Raw genomic sequence first — 19,013 nt, forward strand, 5'->3', positions numbered from 1 at the left:
TCATCCTTGGACCTGTACGTGTATTGTTCGAAGTATACAATTACTCAAAGGTACTCCTGCCATGTTCTCACTAAGTGAGCAAAGCAGACACTGCACCAAGGTTTGAAGCACTTCAAAGGATCTTACCTCACAGTATCGAGATTCCACTTACACTCATGCTCCAGGCAAGTACTATTTCTTGTGTTTTTAAAGCACCTATAGAAATAACAGGCCCTAAATATAACTATACAAAATTCCTATAGGGTAACAGCTATGTAATACATTATTGTAAAAAACATTTTTTAACTAACAAAAAGTCAGATTATGAAACATTCTGGCAATCCTCCTAATCTGCCTGAAGACTGCCTTGCTACTAGCCAGGGTAAATGTTGTGTGCCCCTCCCTTTCTCGCTGTGGTGCTTCTAAGTATAGTGACAACCACATGAGGTTTTCCTAGTCTCAGCACAAGCTCGGGGAGAATCTGGGAAATGTAAGTGGAAACATGAGACACTGCTTTATTTGGCAGCTCTTTAAAAAAAAAAAAAAGAAGGACAAATGACAAAGCAGTGTTTGGATCACAGGAAGAACAATCAACAGGCAGAAAACAAGATAGAAGTTTCCTCAGTCCCCAGATCGACAATCGACAGCTGAGAGACTATTTTTTGCTATGGTTGACTAAATATGGTCAGGGAAGAGAGAGGCACTAGAGAGCCGCTTGCCTGGGAGTGCATGTTTCAAATGCTTAGCTGCCTATAAAGCTCTAACAGCCTAGGCTGTGGTTATAAGCTGACCTCTGTGGTGACTATGTGAAGTCCTGACCTCGATTGCAGATTGACCTTTGGATATGACAAGACAGCTTTACTCCAGATCTACCATTAACCCTGGAAATTCAAACTCCCATTCCCCCAAAAGAATCTCAAAGCAAGAAAGATGCAGGATATTTCCTGAGACGTCAGAAGAACCCAATGTACTCTGGTGGCCACAGGAAACAGGGTGAATAGCTACTTGGGAAAGCAAGGTGTGCTGGGGGTTTTGTTTGCAGCTTTGTTTTTTGTTGTTGTTGTTGCTGCTGCTGCTGTTGTTGTTTTTAATCAATCTTTAACTTCCTCTGCAATTCCCCCTCTTGTGAACCATTTCATCTAACTTAAAAAAAAAAACTAGGTACATTTTCTTGGCCATTGTAGCAACTTTCCCCCATTACTTCACTTTCTCTACCTATCTATGCAATAATTGATATATTACAATCCAAATCGTATGACCAACGTTGATTGAATTCTAGTGTGTGTGTATGTGTATGCATGCCCAAATAAATGTGTCTATGTGTGTGTTGAGGAAAGGCAGGAGAGGAAAGTAGATTATCTGATTTTTTATTTATTTAACTTGTCTTTTAAATTTATCTTAAAAAGTAAGGTTCTGTGCTCACTTATACACCTCCTTACTTCACCCAGCTCATAAAAGCAGTGCTGAATTAGCAGATAATGTGAGGGAACAACCAAGGGATCGGCGGTGACTACGGCATGACTCTCTAGTCATTACCTCTCTTCCTCCTACACATGCTGCAGGACACTAAGCTCACAGGTAACCACGCACAAAGGCTGACTTGTAAGGATGCTTATCTAATAATGACTGATATATATCTTCATTGTTAATCTATATCTGGACATAGGCTAATTTCAAAGCTCAATTTGACAATTTAGTTTTTAAAAAGCCATTGTTCAAATAGTATGAGAGATAACTTCAAAAATATACAATCCACCACTGACATGACCTTACTAAAGATTTAAGTCTTTAATGTTTTAGATGAACAATTGTTTCAATTGTTCTCACTTTTCCAGTAAATAGGTATCAATGCCTCCAGAGTATGATAGCTTTAAAAAGCTCATCAAGAATTGTTAATCAGAAACCTAGCAGGTTTACTATTCAGGCCACAGAATCGTGTATGAAGGTGCACAGCAATTCTCAGCTGCACTGCTGGCTGCTGCTCATGCCAGCGCAGCTGCACTAGCATTCTTCACAAGCCGCAGAAATTCTACTCCCTAATGGCTCCCAGGACTCCCTTTTCTATATTTTTCACAAACCTCAAATTTTCTCGAGGTCTCCTTTTGAACTAACTCAGTGATTAAAGGTCACTTACAATTTTCTTTTCTTGTGCTAAATATTCAAGGTAAAACCCAGAGTCTCACAGCCTAAAGTGCTTCTGTTTTTTGATGGAGATTTTAAAAAAGTTAAATTGTTTTAGTAATTTTTCTTTATATTAAAAGCCATTTTTAAAAAGCAATCTCACACAAGTCAAATACTGACATATCCATTTGAATTTTCATTCAATGCAAACAGAAGCACAAAATTCAGGCAAGGAACTAATAACAAAAGAACAACAAATAACTTGCCAAATGATAGTGAGTTTTTAATCTCTTACCTGGAAAATAAATTACCATTTATGAACATACACTCACACAATAAAATGACCCAACTTTCAAACCCTGCGTCAACTGTAAAATCAATTCTAGTGTACTCTGTTCTTTCCAATAAGTTTTAAGTAAAATTATCTGATTTATAAAAAAAATTTCAAAACTAATTATCATCTGTTTATAGGATCTTGAAGTAAATTATAGAGAAGAAAAGGGACCTGTGACGGGGAGAACAACTCCACTGACTTTCTGCAGCTCCTGAAAAAGAACCAAGGAGGCACCCAGTGCTTATGTACACCAAGAACAAAGAACACTAAGTGCATAATGGGATCAGGTAAATTTGTTGTAACACTCAGTCTCTGATAAGCTAATCTCTGCACATGATCTCTCACTGTTCCATATCAGTAACCAGAATGTTTCACTATCAAATGGGGGAAATGGGATGCTTCAAGTTTCCACAGCAAACAGCTCAGTAGTGCCTACTCAGAGCACATACTTCTTTATGTACCCATATGAACATACACTGCTATGGAATGTAAAGAAGTATGTATTTTGGGTAGGTAATGGCCACCAAAAGGGAGCAATTCTTTCCAGGAGGATAACCTTCATACAATGAATTAACCTACCGACAAGTAAACGGCCACCAAAGATACTAACATCCCCATTCCAAAAGTACCAGTCATTTGCAAGTGCAAATTAATTTACTTAAAGGAAAAATTCCATAGAAATTGATTTTAATTTTTGCTTTAATTCTACATTCTAGATTGTTTGATTACTCATGTGATTAAAATTTGACTACTACAGAATAGCACTGATAGCACAAAACAGTGAGACACAGATCAACCATTTTCTGTCCTCACGATTTGAACTTTAAGTACATCACATTACTCAAATTGGGACCAACAGATCTAATAAGAAAAATAAGGCAACAAAAATCACATCAAATTTGTGATTTATTCCCATTTTAATAGCTATTCTTCACCTGTGGTAAAATGTACCACCTATTAAAGCCTGAGGATTTTCTAAGGCAAATTTTTCAGTTTTACATCTTCTTTTCTGACACTATAAAAAAAAAAACAACGTAATTTTATACTGTACAAATGAACTCTTTGGCCCTTGCCTCTAGTTTATCAGTTCTTAACTCAATCTCCAATTTAAATGCCATTACTACGTAAAGCATGAGAGAAGGATAAAAATGGCAAAATGCTAAGTAAAAAGGATGTATTGGTAACAAACTGTCAAATATTTTAAAGTCTGTATTATCCTTGCTTACATCAAAGGGTATTATTCTGCCCATAATGAATTATGAACAACAGTATTTTAGTTATTCCACGGGTATGAAAAATTATAGTAATTCTTTAAAAAAAATATTTCAGCAACTAGGAATTTGTCACAATTCTTAGAAAATGCTGGCTATTCATTTATAAAGTAAAATTGAAAACTGATTCTGTTGCTTCTAAGTTTAGCTAACATATCTAGGAGGGTTTTCAATCACTCTGAAATGTCACATCCAGCACTTAGATCAGGTATTCCTTTTGAACAGAGTACATGTTAGACTCTGGGCATCTGCTGACACTGCTGTAACCCAAACATTTCAACTGTCTCCCTGGCAGAGATGACAGATGCTGACATTATCAAACGCTGTACTATTTTTTCCCATGGCCTCTCCTTGCCCTGATATGGCCTGTACATGAAACTGAACTATCCAAAAGAACACTTGAACAACTGGATCTGCTGAATGGCTGCCATGTAACTACTAAAAATAGAAGCAGGCAAGTGCTATCTTCAGCACTTAAGTTCAGGCAACTGCATATCTGTTTCACTATTAGGAAATATAATGGAAAGAATTAAAATTACATTAATTTCAGAAGCAGAATACAATATACAACTATTTGCATATTGTCTGAGCCTGTGTCACCCTTCTCCCAGGTTAGTTTAAGATAATAAATTAATGTGGTTCTTCACTCAGCACTCTTATTTTACAAACTTTTATCAGACTTTTATCTTATGAGTATGTTTCAGAAGTCATTCTCCTCAGACAGGAAATCTACAGAAGAGACACATTATAAAATGTACCTAAGTGCTGCTTTTAAAAGTATCATGTAAATTTTAATACTCAAAATTCACGGGTTATAGCTAACTACCACATGTCAATGTGTCACTGATCTTATAATAAGAACTAAGCAATCTATACTCGAAATAACACAGAATTTAGTTAAGAAAACAGATCTTTAAAGAGTTTAAATTACAACCCCAAAGTTAGTATGTCAACATAAGCAAAAACAAAGCATGGCACTGAAGACATGTGTGACCTATCTATAAACTAAAGGACAAAGGTATTTTCTTAAGGTCACTCATATCCCTCCACTCCTGTCAGCAACCTACTTAGTCCTCAACTATCACACTAAAATAACAGTGTAGAACTATGCAGTTAGCATGACTCTTCCTCAACTTCTAGTTTAATTACTTAAAACTGAGCTTGCAGGCTGGATGTGATGGCACACAACTTTAACCCCAGTACTCAGGAGGCAGAAGCAGGTAGATCTTTATTTGAGACCAGCCTGGTCTACATAATGCATTTCAGGACAGCCAGGGCTGCACAGAGACACTCTTTGTATAAAATTTTAAAAAAAGGAAGGAAGTAAGGAAAGAAAGAAAAGAAAAAAGGAGGAAAGAAAAGAGAAAGGAAAAATGAGCCTGCTGAGAGAGACTGGAAACATCACTTTGAAATATATTATGATGCTTGTTTTTTATAAGTGTTCCTGATTTTGAAAGAGAATATTATGTGCATTTAAGAATTAAGTAAAGATTCACATTAATGTGCTAAAGGGAGAAAACTTCTAAGGCGCAAAAGTAGCAAGCAGTAGGACATGCATGCACCTACAAGTAGGACTTTCACTTTTAGCGACTGGCATACCAGTATGGGAATTTCTAACAACTGTCATCTGTGTTTCTACAAAAGAGCATGGAACCGGTTTGGATCCTAAAGTAGCAGCAGCAATGCTTTGCTAAAGCTGGTAAAATGGAACCAAATCGCCTCTTCAATGGATTTGGTCCCCTTCAACCAGCTGTAGCTATGCATTGATCACCACAGCACAGCTAGCATTTCATGAGAATATGGATTACATGGCAAATAGTTTTGCTTATTGAATCTATTAACTGTAATTAAAATTAAATAACTAGCAACTGTTAATTTTATTTGGGAGAACTACAGTGATTAAAGATGTTTATCAAAAAGCTTTATGGAAAAAATGTGTGATAAAAAAGATTTCAAATAAAGTTATTTAATTTGTGGTCTTTGGTATTAACTTTTCATTTTAATTAATAAATTGTTAAAACCTATAAAAACACTGCACATTTAAAAATCACATTATTAAATTTTCATTCTTCCAAAAACAAGAAAATGCCTACTCTACTTCCTGATGAACTTCCTTGAAAAGTAAAAAAAAATCTGAGAAACTCATCAAAACTCACCTAAAAACATGAGAATATAATAGCATGTTTCACATGGGTATGCATATTTTAATTATTTATATAGTTCTTAAAAAGTATGTGTATTTGTATGTGTCTGTGAGGGGCATGTGCACAAGCGTGAGATGCCCATAGAGGGCAGTGGTATCAGATCCCTTAGAGTTACAGACAGATGTACCGGCCATGGATGCCTGAAACTGAACTCAGGCCCTCTGAAAGGAGTATATGCTCGGAACTGCTGAGCTCTCTCCAGTGCATGCTATGCGTGCATTAAATTACAGAACACTGTCATAAAATTGAGCACTCAGAAACCGAGTCATTATTTTCAAGAGAACTAGCCTTCAATTTTGCTACTATTTACTGTTAGCCTAATGATGGAGAATGTCGTCTCAAGTCGTCAACAGACTTTAATAATAAACATCTAATTCTTCTGACCCTGAACCTGAAGCAAAGGTTTCTAAGATTTAAAACAAAGAAAATGCTGAACATTTCTGCTTATTATTTATGAAGACTTATTCCTCACTAATAAACATGCCCCTGTTCTCCTGCCTGCCTTTCACAAAAACTTTCCTCACAAGTCTCTCAGTGGAGAGAAACTGCAGGAGACAAAAACAGAGACCAATATCCACCCAATTTTCCCAGTGACTACAATGGACCCGCAGATGACTTAATGTTCCTTAATAAACAAATCATTCAGCAACTGAAGAAGGTTGTGCAGCATAGGGAAGTACCTAAGTAACATGCGAATGCATGTTCCTCCAATAAATCTGGTTTTTACTTTTATCAGCACAAATAATTTTATTTATCTTGATTTACAACTGAATTTTTTTTAATTCAATGAAGATAAAATAAGAGGACCAAACTCTGAGGGGAAACATCTCTATAAGCACCCAATACTTGGTTGGAAATGTGGCTATAGGGTATCTTGCACATACACAGTCCTGGGTTCAATCTACAGTACTACAACCACTAAACAAAAACAAAACCACCAAATATCAGAAAACATGACCAGTATTTATAGGGTTAAAATTCTCAAACCTACAGATCAGTTTTGAAATTTACGTCGTGATCTGCACCTTCAAGTACAGATCTCAAAGCAGATCTTTCATAAACATAAGGCACTGAGACATATTTTAAAGGCCAAGATAATAAAAGGTTTCCTTCAGAAAATCACATCCAATAATTATCAGTTCTACCATGTTGCTGATGCACTGCTGAAAATTACTGTTATTAACTAAAAGCAAACCTGGGGAGTAGAATGTACTCAATTGCTACAGACACACATATAAGTGATTATGCAAGTTTCGAAAACTTCCCACATTTTCAATCATAAAAAGTGGAAATAATTACAAGCAAATACTTGTCCCAATACTAGCTTATACAACTAGCTGTTAAAAAAGAAAAAAACTAATGGGAGGGGGAGTACGAACATTCTAAAAAGAAAATTCCTCAAAAAACACCCCAAGAATTATACTAACTAAAGAACTAATCCCTAGTTACAACTAAACTGAAAGAGAAGTCAGCATGCAATCAGTCATACTACATAACTGCAGCCAGTGAAGATAAAAACAGGCTAAACCATTACAATGTGGACAGAAGCCACATTAACAAGAAAGACTAGAAAGCAGTCAATGAAAGGAAAAGTGTTTGCATGTCTGTTAATATTTGAGATTTTATCTAAAAAGAGGGAAAATTTTAGCATTTGGAAATAATGTGCCATACCTGTTTTTCTAAGGTAAGAATAAAGGTCCAAAGTCTAAAGAAAAGTTAACTTTAATAAAATATGAAAAAAATCTTAAATTACCCAACATGCTATTACAACTGATACTTTTAAATAACCATTTACTGCCTTCAAATAAAATCTGTATATGGCAACCAAAAGTGATAACTGCCCAAAAATAAAGAAAAAGGAATAAAGAATTTAGCTAGCTTTTCACCAAAGCCATCTTGTAACATAATATTTATCAGAAGTATGCAGGTATGTGTGCACAGTAAACATGGAGGTCTGAGGACATGCAGAAGTCAGTTCTCCCCTTCCATAGCTGGGTCCTAGGGACTGAACTCATGTCATCAGGCAACAGCACCTTCACCACTGAGCATCTCTCCAGGCCCTTTCCTTCTTTTTCTGGATGCCATCTTATACAGATTAGCTGGCTGAAGGAGTCACTGTTAGAGATTTTCTGAAGAACCCTCAAGAATTACACAAGAATTCAAGAAATATAAGAAAAATATTCCTCTGCCTAAATATGGTTAGATTATTTAGTATACTAATCTCACATCTAAAAAAAAAAGAAGCAATTCAAAGTACTTAAGATAACTGTTTTCTAAAACCTCTAAACTTCTAGTCTATTAAACTTTATAATCAAACATTATAGCCTACATTCTCTCAAAAATATTTTTGGCTATTTAATCTTAAGTGCTTGCTCCATCTGAATACCTACTTTTATCTTATAAAAGTCATTCTATAACTAATCATATATTATCTTTTAAAATCTTGTAGTTCCTTTTCTGTTAAGACTAATTTGAGTGTGTGCTACCATACATGTGGACATATGCATTAATATGAACATCCATAGTCTCAAGGGAAATACACAGTTAGCAGGACACATATATGAGTAATACAAGCAAACGGAAAAGAATTCTGGTGGAGAGGAAGCAGTTGCAGGGGAAAGAAGAGGAAGGTGATTAAGATAACATCCTCATGAAAGAAAAACGTTTGAGAGTCTGGGAGAAGAGAACAGACAACTGCTTTAGGAAGGAAAATGGTGTAATAATGTACTAAAGGGCAAGGCAGGCAGAAAGATTTCAATTAATAGAAGATAAATTCAGAAAGAAGGATTATGGAGACTCAGCCTGGCATAGTCGTATACACTTGCCTGTAACCTAGCACTCAGGAGACTTGAGATAGAAAGATGGCAATTCAAGCTCCACTTAAGCTATAAAATGAAGCTATCTTGAAAAAGAAAAAAAAAAACGGTTTGAATGCCAAGACAAGGCTTATAATTCCCACATACTTCATCTATAAAATGAGGCTATAAATACCCTGTTCAAAGGCTATAGCTTGATGGCATAGTGTTCATCTCAAAGCTGCATGGTCCCGAGTTCAATCACCAGCAGTACAAACAAAGAAAATCAATTCATTTTAAAATTTGAGCTTTTAAAAGAATTAAGTGAGATGATGCATCTAATGTACTTAAGTTTATCATGAGATATCATCACTGCCATCATCTAGTTGGAGGACAGAGACATAGCAACTACTCTGTCTCCACAATGCAAATGTATGAAGAGTCCAAATCTTTGTAATCTGAAAAAAGTCCAATGTGTGATGGACAATACAGTCCTTTAACTCCCCCATCCCAACAGCAGTCATAATATAAACCCTTTTGACTTCTGTGACTGCCCTGAAGTGGGCACCCTAAGAAGCTGTAGCAAACACATTAAGGAATTCTAAAGAATATGAAGTTACAGGTAGATAAAACAAAGTGAATATTTTTCTTAGTCAAAATATACAGGGTTTTACTCAACTATAAAGAAACTGAGGTTAATTTAAAACTGTTCCAAAGAGTGAGTTGATGCAAACCTCATCCTCCAGCCAAGCTAAGTGCTGGCATCTGAGGGTTCTGCTAACCCTTTATGAATATTAATTAGGACTCTCCAAAGGCAGCCGCTCTCATATTTTAACCAGCAAATCCTTTTCACCTACTACTAAAACATGATTAGAGTTCCTAGAAGTTACACATCTAAATAACTCAGCATTAACATCTTAAAATGCATTGAATTAAACTCTTTAAACATTAGCCAGTATCCTGATATTTTATATCTACACTCAATAGACATCTAACCATTGCATAATACTAATATTAGAGTAACATGTACCTGATGAATAAGGGTATGTTTTCTACAAAACTTTATCATTTGAGATGTTGAAATTAGCTGAAACTGTCCTCATTACACCAGGAAAACACGACTGGAACAACAGGAAAGCATTTTTAAACAGCACCTAAAGCAGTAAAAGAGGACATTTTACCTGGGATTTCCTCTCAGTGCAGCATGATGCAGGGCATTGAACCCATTGTTGTTTGTGATGGTCACATCTGCTCCAGCTTCCAAAAGAACTGCCAGGATGTCATCCCGCTTCTTACTTATGGCATCATGGAGAGGGGTGTCACCTTCAGAATCCTTATTTTATTTTTTTAAGTTTAAAGAGATTTCCATTAGTTCCCCTCCCATTGATCACCACATCAACAGGAAGACTCTCATTGAACTTCTAGACAAAGAAGCAGGCTCTCTAACAAGCAAACAAGTGTCAGTCAGCAACCATGCTTAGAGCTCCTGTTGGTTTGCTGTTAAGATGGAGATGGTGGTGGTAGTGGTGGTTGTTTTTGAGACAAAGACTCCCACACTATAGCCCAAGCTGACCTTAAACTTGCTCTATATAGTTGAGACTGGCTTTGAACTTCTACCTCTACTTTCTGAGTGCTGGGATTACAGGCATGTGCTAATATCCACAACTTCACATTATATTAAATATACTGCAGGCAAAATTGGCAGGGCTGAAGATATGCTTCAAGTTGAGAGAACATTTGCCTACCATGCACAAAGCCCTAGGCTCTTTCTCCAGCATGACACGAAGCGGCCAGGACAATACACACCTGTAATCCTGGCACCTGGGAGGTAAAGGCACAAAGAGCAAAATTTTGTGTACAATGTGAGTTCAAAACCAGCCTGGGCTACAAAGAGACGAACAACATACAGCAGCAGTCTTAGAAAGCAGAACAATGAGTTTAAAGTCAGTGGTTTTCAGTCTTAACCACGCAAGTATCAATAATTTTTCAGTTTTCTATATATTAATATAATATGCAGAATTGGTGAGAATCAACAAACCAAAATCTTTTCAAAGAACAGCAAAATGACTATGGAGTTCAAAGCAGAAACAAATCTAATAAATACCCATAATTTCTAAATCTGCTTTTTAGAAACTTGTATCTCTGTGTATGGGGTATGGTATGTATGGCACAAGCGGAAATGCAGGTGTGTGCACCCATGCACACATCCACGGAGTCCAGAGAAGGACACCAGGCATCTCCCTCCACTCTCCTACTCAATTCTTTTAAGGCAGGGTCCCTGAATAACTTGCAAATTTACTGTTTCAGCTAGATTGGTCAGCCAGTGAGTTTTGGGAAACACTTGTCTCCATCATCCCAATGCTGGGGTTTCAGGCATATGTAGCCACGACCAGCTTTTGGTGGGGGTGCTAACTATCTGAACTCATATCCTCTTGCTCATGTAAGTGCTCTCCCTCACTGAGCCATCTCTCCAGGCCCTCAATCCGACTGTTTTGGACGTATTTAGCATTAATCAATTTACTTAGCAATAAATTCTAATTCCATATTAACTGTCTACATAAATGAACTATTTAGAGCGTATACAATCTGTAGTTTTACAAAGTCTGCACAGCCTACTCTCTACCATATACCATAGCTTTCCATCTGTTTTTATAAATTCAATCCTACTGGAACATATAGCCACACCCATGCACTTATGTATTAGCTATGATTATCTCATTCTATAATGGCAGAGATGTATGGCCTTGAAACAAAACACGTAAAAACCTGCAGTACCATTTGGACTTTTATAGAAAATGCTTTCCAATCACAGGCACCCACCCACATAAGGTATTCCTAATCCAAATTCCATCCAACCACCTACCTTCTATTTGGTGGCACTAAAAATGTGTAGCCTCTCACTTGAGGAGAACTCTTAACATGCTCGAATACCCTTCCACAGGTCCCTGGTCTGTCCTGCTTTCTGGTCCCCACAACAGCTATTCCAAAGCACAAGTCTCAATTATGCTCTGTCTTCCCCAATCCCAATTCACATTCCCTACATGTGACTTTGCCTCCCATTGCAGACAGAAAGTTGAGTGGATCTAATTCCTTCTCCTTCAACAGATCACCCCCAGTTCTCCCTCCATCCACCAGTCTGGCACATACTTATAAAACCACATCCTAGCCATAGTCTCTTCAGAAAAATTACTTCCTAAAAACAAACTGCTGAGCAGCACCTGCGACTCTCTTCAAAAGCCACTGCTCGACTACTCTTCAGCCACATCCTAAGATCTAGGAAGTCTCTATGCTGAGAATCATCTACACCATGATTCCTCCTGTTGTGTTCTAATTATTATTGAGTTTTCAATTTAAAGAAAGTAGTTTGACATATGAACTTGCCCATACCAAGTTCAACAGAGCTGGCATATATACACTGCCCATGCATGTTTCAGCATTGCCAGGGCATAAATTTCATTTTCATTTTTCAATTTCAGTTCAACATATTCAAACAATAAGTGTTTAAAGTCTATTTTGTTAAAGATGATAGATGTAAAGAAAAGCTAGGAAGGAACCTAAACACTAATATATTATGATTATATACTATTTCCTTTGCTATGAAGTTATACATTCATTCCAAATTTTAACTTTCTGTGTCTACAAAAGACAGTGTTTAATAACCATAATGAGCACATCTTGCACAAACTGTATTTCTCTGACATATGTGTCTTACGTTCATCTAGTTGCTAAATGAGCTTAGAAAAGAAAATCATTTCTTAGGAAAAATTTTTGCTTCAAAAATTAGGCCACTTTCCTTCCTACTATAAATCAAAACAATATTATTTTCCAAAACAGACCTAAACGAAGAACCTAGAACAAATTAAGCTACAATTAAAATATTTAAATAGTTATGAAGTAAGTTATTTTATATCACCCTCTATCTTGGATATTCTTCACAGTAACAAATTTACCACAGAACTTTCTACATCCTTTAACATTTCATCAATGCCTGCTCTGCATATTCCTTTCAAATCTTACCTGGAGACTGGGATGACAGCCAAAGTCCAAGAGCGTCTTCACAACCTGAAGATGACCTTTATTGACCGCGATATGCAGAGGAGTCTGCCTACGCTTATTACGAGCATTCAGGTCGGCGCTGCCTCGGTGCAGGACTTCGATAACAGCACCCTCATCTCCAAAAGCTGCATGGTGAACAGCTCGATCTCCATCCTTATCCTGAACATCAGCATGAGGGTTCAGTCAGTACAGTTAAGAAAGAAAAGCTGAAGCTTTAAAATGTCACGAACCAGAACAACTTCAGAAAAATTGTGAAAAAATATAAATAAAACCAGTGAGACCAATAAAATAGCTCTAAATTGACATGAACAATCACAAATGATAAAACCAGATCAATAACATTACAACATATTTAAACTGGGCCAATACTTTTTATTAAAACTCTAATGTTAGGAAATCGAATTTAGGGTCTCATATGCAGGTAAGGAACATGCACTACAGCCTGTGTACACCTAGCTCATAATAACCAACCTTTCAGACAAGAGCTCACCAAGTAGCCTAAGCTACACTTGAGCTTCATGTCTCAGTTTCCCAGGTCCTGGTACTTTCAGCGTGTATAACTAAACCAGACTGAAAACTTTGAAGTCACATAAAAACTACACCAGTATCAGCTGAGTGCTAACAAAAAGTATGCACAACAATGTGGTCTTAATTACCTAAGCAGAGATTTGACATTACATTAGAGTAACAATGTGGTCTTAATTACCTACATAGAAATTTCACTTATTAGTCAGAGTTACATCTAAGTGCTGAACATACCCACTTCTGTATATTTGAAAACAGAAATATATTTCTAAATAATGCATAAAAATATAAAAACTGGGGCTTGAGAGATTGCTCAGAGGTTAAGAGCACTGGCCGCTCTTCCAGAAGTCCTGAGTTCAATCCCCAGCAACTACATGGTGGCTCACAACCATCTATGATGAAATCTGGTGTCCTCTTCTGGTGTGCAGGCATATATGCAGGCAGAATGCTGTATATATAATAAATAAATAAATCTTTAAATATATATATATATATATATATATATATACTGAAGACTGAACCAGTAAATTCCACAGTTCCAAATTCTTAAAACTCTTCCATAAGAATTAAACTGTGCTTGTCACACTGTATAACAGTCATATTTCTAAAGAGATGAGATGAACTTTTTTATATAAAGAAACTATTTCATAAATGGATAAATGGTTGTACTGTACCATAAATATATATTATGTATCACATATATTTACATATAACTAGTTTCATTACCTTTGCATAGAGAAGAGTACTATAAATGTTACTGTATTCATGAGAATACTACACTCCAAAATGTCAACACACTATGTAAGCCTATTCAAGTATTACTCCAAAACAATGACTCTAAATCTGCATGTTAGTACCTAGCAGTGGGCATCCAGTATCTCTTAAACTACCTTTCAATGATCACACAGGTAAATACTGTTGTAATTAAATATCTCTAGAACAACTGAATAAGTACAAAGCAGGCATTGAATTCAAGATAGATTTTTGTTGTTGGTTTTTTTTTTTTTTGTTTCAAAGTATTTGCCTGCTATTTTTCAAACCGCTATCAAGGGTGATATTTATATAGGAATCTGGTTCAATAGCACTTCTTGAAAAGGTAGAAAATTTCTACCTTGTGAATATTTCCAGCTGAATCAAATTAGGAGCTTCTGTTACCAGAGTGAAGGACTAGCAAGCACTGTAATCAAATGTCCCAGAAAAACAAGCATGTACATGTACATGTGCACATCCTGACACAGACAGACAGAAATGGACGGATAACTAATTTTCCTCATCTCAAATTTAAATAGGTTTTTCCTATTATAATTTTTAAAATTCTGTGTGTGGGGGAGATAGAAAGACAAAGAGACACAAAGAGACAGAAAGAGAGTATGAGTGTTAGTTTGTGGATATGTGCTCATAAATACAGGTACCCTTAAATGCCAGAGCATTTTCAAACCCTGGATCTAGAATTACAGACATGTGAGGCACTCAACGTGGGTGCTGGAAACTGAACTCAGGTTCTGTACAAGAGGTGTATATGCTCTTAACCAGACCCATCCCTCCAATCCCACTATTATGATTTTTACCTTTACATTTAGAAAGGGAACAATCCACTAATACCAACTAAATAAAATAGGGATCATTTATGAAGATGAATTTATTATACTTATGGTTGTTAGAAAACTATTAAGTGAAGCCAGACATAGTGTTACACACCTATAATCCTAGCACTAAGGAGGCTAAGGCAGGAGGATTACAATTTCAAGGCCAGCATGGAGTATATAGTGAGCTCCAGGATAGCCTTGGGTTAAACAGTGAGTGAGACTCTGTCTAAGATAGACAAGAAAGAAAGCAGGCAGACAGGGAGGGAGGGAGGAGAGAGAATAAGAAAGAGAAAGAAAGAAAAGAGGAAACACACACACACACAAAAAAAAAAACCAACAAAAACACCACAAATCGGAGCATGTTATGCAGGCCCTATCAACAGTTTATGTAAAAACAAACACTTAAAGTTTTAAACGCTGGTATATGAATGACACTATAAAGAAAAAAATTTTAAAAAATTAAAGATTATAGAACACACATACATACAATAGGACACTACAATTACACTTGTTTCTTTGTTTCTCTTCTAAATTGTCTTCTTCTGAATTATTCTTCTGAATAAGCTTGCAGCATGGCTGGTCCCTATGCTATCCACATAAGGTTCTATGGAGACTCTGTGAAGGGTCCTTAAACTAACCCTAACACCACACCCTTTCTCTCCGGTCCTCTCTCCTTTCAACGTATAAACTCTGTTCCTATTGCACCTGCCCTATCTTGCCTAAGAAAACCACAGCCCATATAGTCAGCAAAAACTGCCCCACAGACCTGCATATATCTGCTTCCTCTCTGTGTCCATCAGAATCCACAGGTATTATTCTTGAAATGATTTACCAATCTATTTTCTCTCCTCCAACCAACTGGGGCCTGACTCATCACCACAGCTCACCTTGTCTCCATTTCATTCTTATACCAGACACAGAGGTTTCTGTACAGCAATGTTGCTGTCTCTCTGCGACACAGACTGATTCCTGCTGCCCTTCTACTTGATTTGTCTTCATCTCAAGGTGGCTGAAGAAGACACTGTTTTTAATCTACTCAGTACTTGTGATTGCTACAATTTGGAAATTACCTGTTAGTATAAAAGTTCTTGTGCTGGAAGCATGGTCCCCACGTTAGGAGTAAGTAGTAAGAGTATTAAGAGGTGGTGAATCTTCAAGACAGGGACCTAAAGGGCCCTGAAAAGATGAGTACAGGTCTCATAGCAGCAGGTTAGCTTCAGAGTCTCGCTCCTGCAGGCCATTTTGATTCTCTCTAAATACAATACTTCTCCATCATTGAACAAATGTCCTTGTAGTATGATTGAGCATCTTTTGGGTATATACCCATTGCTGGGTCCTGAGGTAGCCAGAACCTGGAAACAGCCTAGATGTCCCTCAACGGGGGAATGGATGGAGGTGTGGCACATTTACACATTGGAATACTAGTCAGCAGTAAAAGAAAAACAATGACATCTTGAAATTTGTATGCAAATGAATGGAACTAGAGAAAAACATCCTGAGTGAGGGAACAGAGACCCAGAAAGATGAACATGATATGTACTCATTCATAAGTAGATATTAGCTGTAAAGCAAAGAATATTGAGCCTAGACAATCTGGGTAACAAGGTGAACCCTAAGAAAAACATACATAGATCCACCTGGAAAGGGGAAATAGACGGGATCGCCTGACAAGATTGGCAGCATGGCGGTGGAAAAAGTAGGAAGGGCAGAAGGGAAAGATGAGGGGAGAAGGGGAGAAGGGGAGAGGGAAGGAGAGCTTGAGGGAACGGGACAGTCAAGAAGGAGGAAGGACAGAGATGAGAGCAAGGAAAGCAATATTTTGATTGAGGGAGCCATTATGGGGTTAGCAATGAACCTGGCACTAGAGAAATTCCCAGGAATCTACAAAGATGACTCCAGCTAAGACCCTAAGCAATAGAGGAGAGGGTGTCCAAATATCTTAAATATCACCATAGAACCTTCATCCAGCAACTGAGGGAAACAGAAGCAGAGACCTGCATCGGAGCACTGGACTGATGAAGAGTGGGAGGAATGAGAATATGAGCAAAGAGGTCAAGACCATGATGGGGTCACTCACAAAAACAGTCTACCTGAGCTAATGGGAATTCACCAACTTCAGTCAGACAGGGAAGGAAACAACATAGATCCAAACTAGTCCCTCTGAATGTGAGTTGTACGGCTGGGACCGACTGTGGGTCCACTGGCAGTGGCAGCAGGATTTATCCCTACTGCTTGTACTGGCTTTTTGGAACCTATTCTCTTTGGATGGATACCTTGCTCAGTCTAAATACAGTAGGGAGGGCCTTGGACTTCCCCAAAACAATGTGTCTTACACCTCCCTGAGGAGTGGATGGCAGTAAGGTGGGTGGGTAGGTAGAAGAAAGAGAGGGAGTGGGAACTGGGATTGATATGTAAAATGAAAAAAGATAGTTTTCTTTTTTAAAAATTATTAAAAAAAAAAAAAAAAACTTCTCCATCACTCTCCCTCTGGCCTACTAATGGGAAACCTCCTTCAGCCAATGGCCTTTGAGAGCTGGACCAGGTAGTGTGTGGCCTTGGGTACCAAAAAGGCTCAGGTCCATCTGCTCTCTTTCTCTCTCTGCTCACCACACCTAGATGCTGAATTCCATTCCTGTTCCCTATTGTGATCTGTGATTTCTCCTTTAATAAAGAACCCCTTACTATACCCTATTCAGAGTTAGTGTGGGATTCCTTTACTCATGTTCCCCCTTCAGTCTACAGTTGATATTCCAAGTCTTTCAGTTTTTAATGGTGATGGGTTTCTACTAACAACTTCAATTACTCTGGGAACAAATATCTAAAGCCATTTTAATGGTGGTAATTTGAGTCCTGCTTGGTATTTAACAGAAAGATCCTTTTACAGTGATCAATCAATCTTGAAACCACTTACCTATTCCTTTTCCACTTTTACAAGTTTTATTGTGCTGTTTTCATTAATGAAATAAAAAGAATTAACTGGCTTTTTTTGTTTGTTTGTCTTGTTTGGTGTTTTTGTGTGTTTGTCTGTTTTTTGGAGACAGAGTTTCTCTGTGTTGTCCTGGACGCCCCAGAACTCCTGTAGACCAAGCTGTCCTTGAACAAAAGATTCACTTGCCTATGCCTCATGAGGGCACTGGGATTAAAGGCGCCTGCCTGCACCCACAGCCACTACCACCCAGCTAATTAACATCTGTTTTAAGAAACAAAAAACCCAAAAACCCTGTATTGTTGAAATTTTTAGAGAGAATACATACAAGTGGTATACAGTATCATGCTAAAATCATACTCCAATCTTTTAAAATATTATCAGACAAGGAAATGAAAACAAGTTTACTTGCTACATTGCAATGATACCAGTGGGCTGTAACAGAAGAACGACTTGTCAGGAAACTGAATCTTTTACAATGAAATGTTCTACCCAGTATAATTTTAGAATCAAAAATATCATTTAAATTTTGCCTTTATGGGCTGGGGAGGTAGCTCCACCAGTAAGTACTTGTTGGACTCGCGAGACATACAAACATGAGTATGAGGAAAGAAGGGAGGGAACAGATGGAGGAAGGGGAAAACTGGGGTCTATGATAAAGCCTCATATTGCTCCCATTACTGAATTCTCAACTCAAGTAGTCTTCCTAAACCTTAAAAAAAATTAACCTGTTTCCTGATAATCTAAGAACGTTTGTATAGTATCTGAATATAAAGGGCATTCATTCAAACCTCCATATAAAAAGATATTAAGCATCTTTATACTTTATCAAGCATCCAGTCTTGCTATATAACCCTGGAGGGCCTCAGACTCAAAGCAATTCTCCTGCCTCAGACTTCCAAGTGTTGAAATTACAGATATGTGCCACCATACCTGACAAAATAATTAACACACAACTGGGTTCCTAAATTCATCAAGAAAAATGTCAACTTTTATACTACTGTAAATGAAAAATCAAGTTATATATTCCATTCATAATAAAACATCACAGTAAAAATAACTCATATAATTGGCATCTTCTTCAACATTAATTTGAAATTTAAGCACCTGGATTTGGAGAGATGACTCAGTAGTTAGGAGCATGTACAACCTTGCAAACAGTCAGGTTCAATCCCAGTACCTATATTTGGCAGCTCAGAACTACCCATAACTCACC

The 19,013-nt window shown here is 37.2% G+C and overlaps 1 protein-coding gene across 1 annotated transcript in view; it reads right to left on the reverse strand.

The window, feature by feature from the left end:
* Mib1 (MIB E3 ubiquitin protein ligase 1) overlaps positions 1-19,013 on the reverse strand; it is a 108,647-nt gene that overhangs the window by 37,930 nt on the left and 51,704 nt on the right. The window contains exons 11-12 of the mRNA XM_048447978.3: positions 12,722-12,919; positions 9,886-10,037 (exon numbers count right to left, since the gene is read on the reverse strand). Coding sequence (XP_048303935.1) covers positions 9,886-10,037; positions 12,722-12,919 — 350 coding nt within the window. The remainder of the gene's footprint in view (positions 1-9,885; positions 10,038-12,721; positions 12,920-19,013) is intronic.

Source organism: Myodes glareolus, chromosome 13, assembly GCF_982192425.1.
Source record: "Myodes glareolus chromosome 13, mMyoGla1.1, whole genome shotgun sequence".
Lineage (NCBI taxonomy): Eukaryota > Metazoa > Chordata > Mammalia > Rodentia > Cricetidae > Myodes > Myodes glareolus.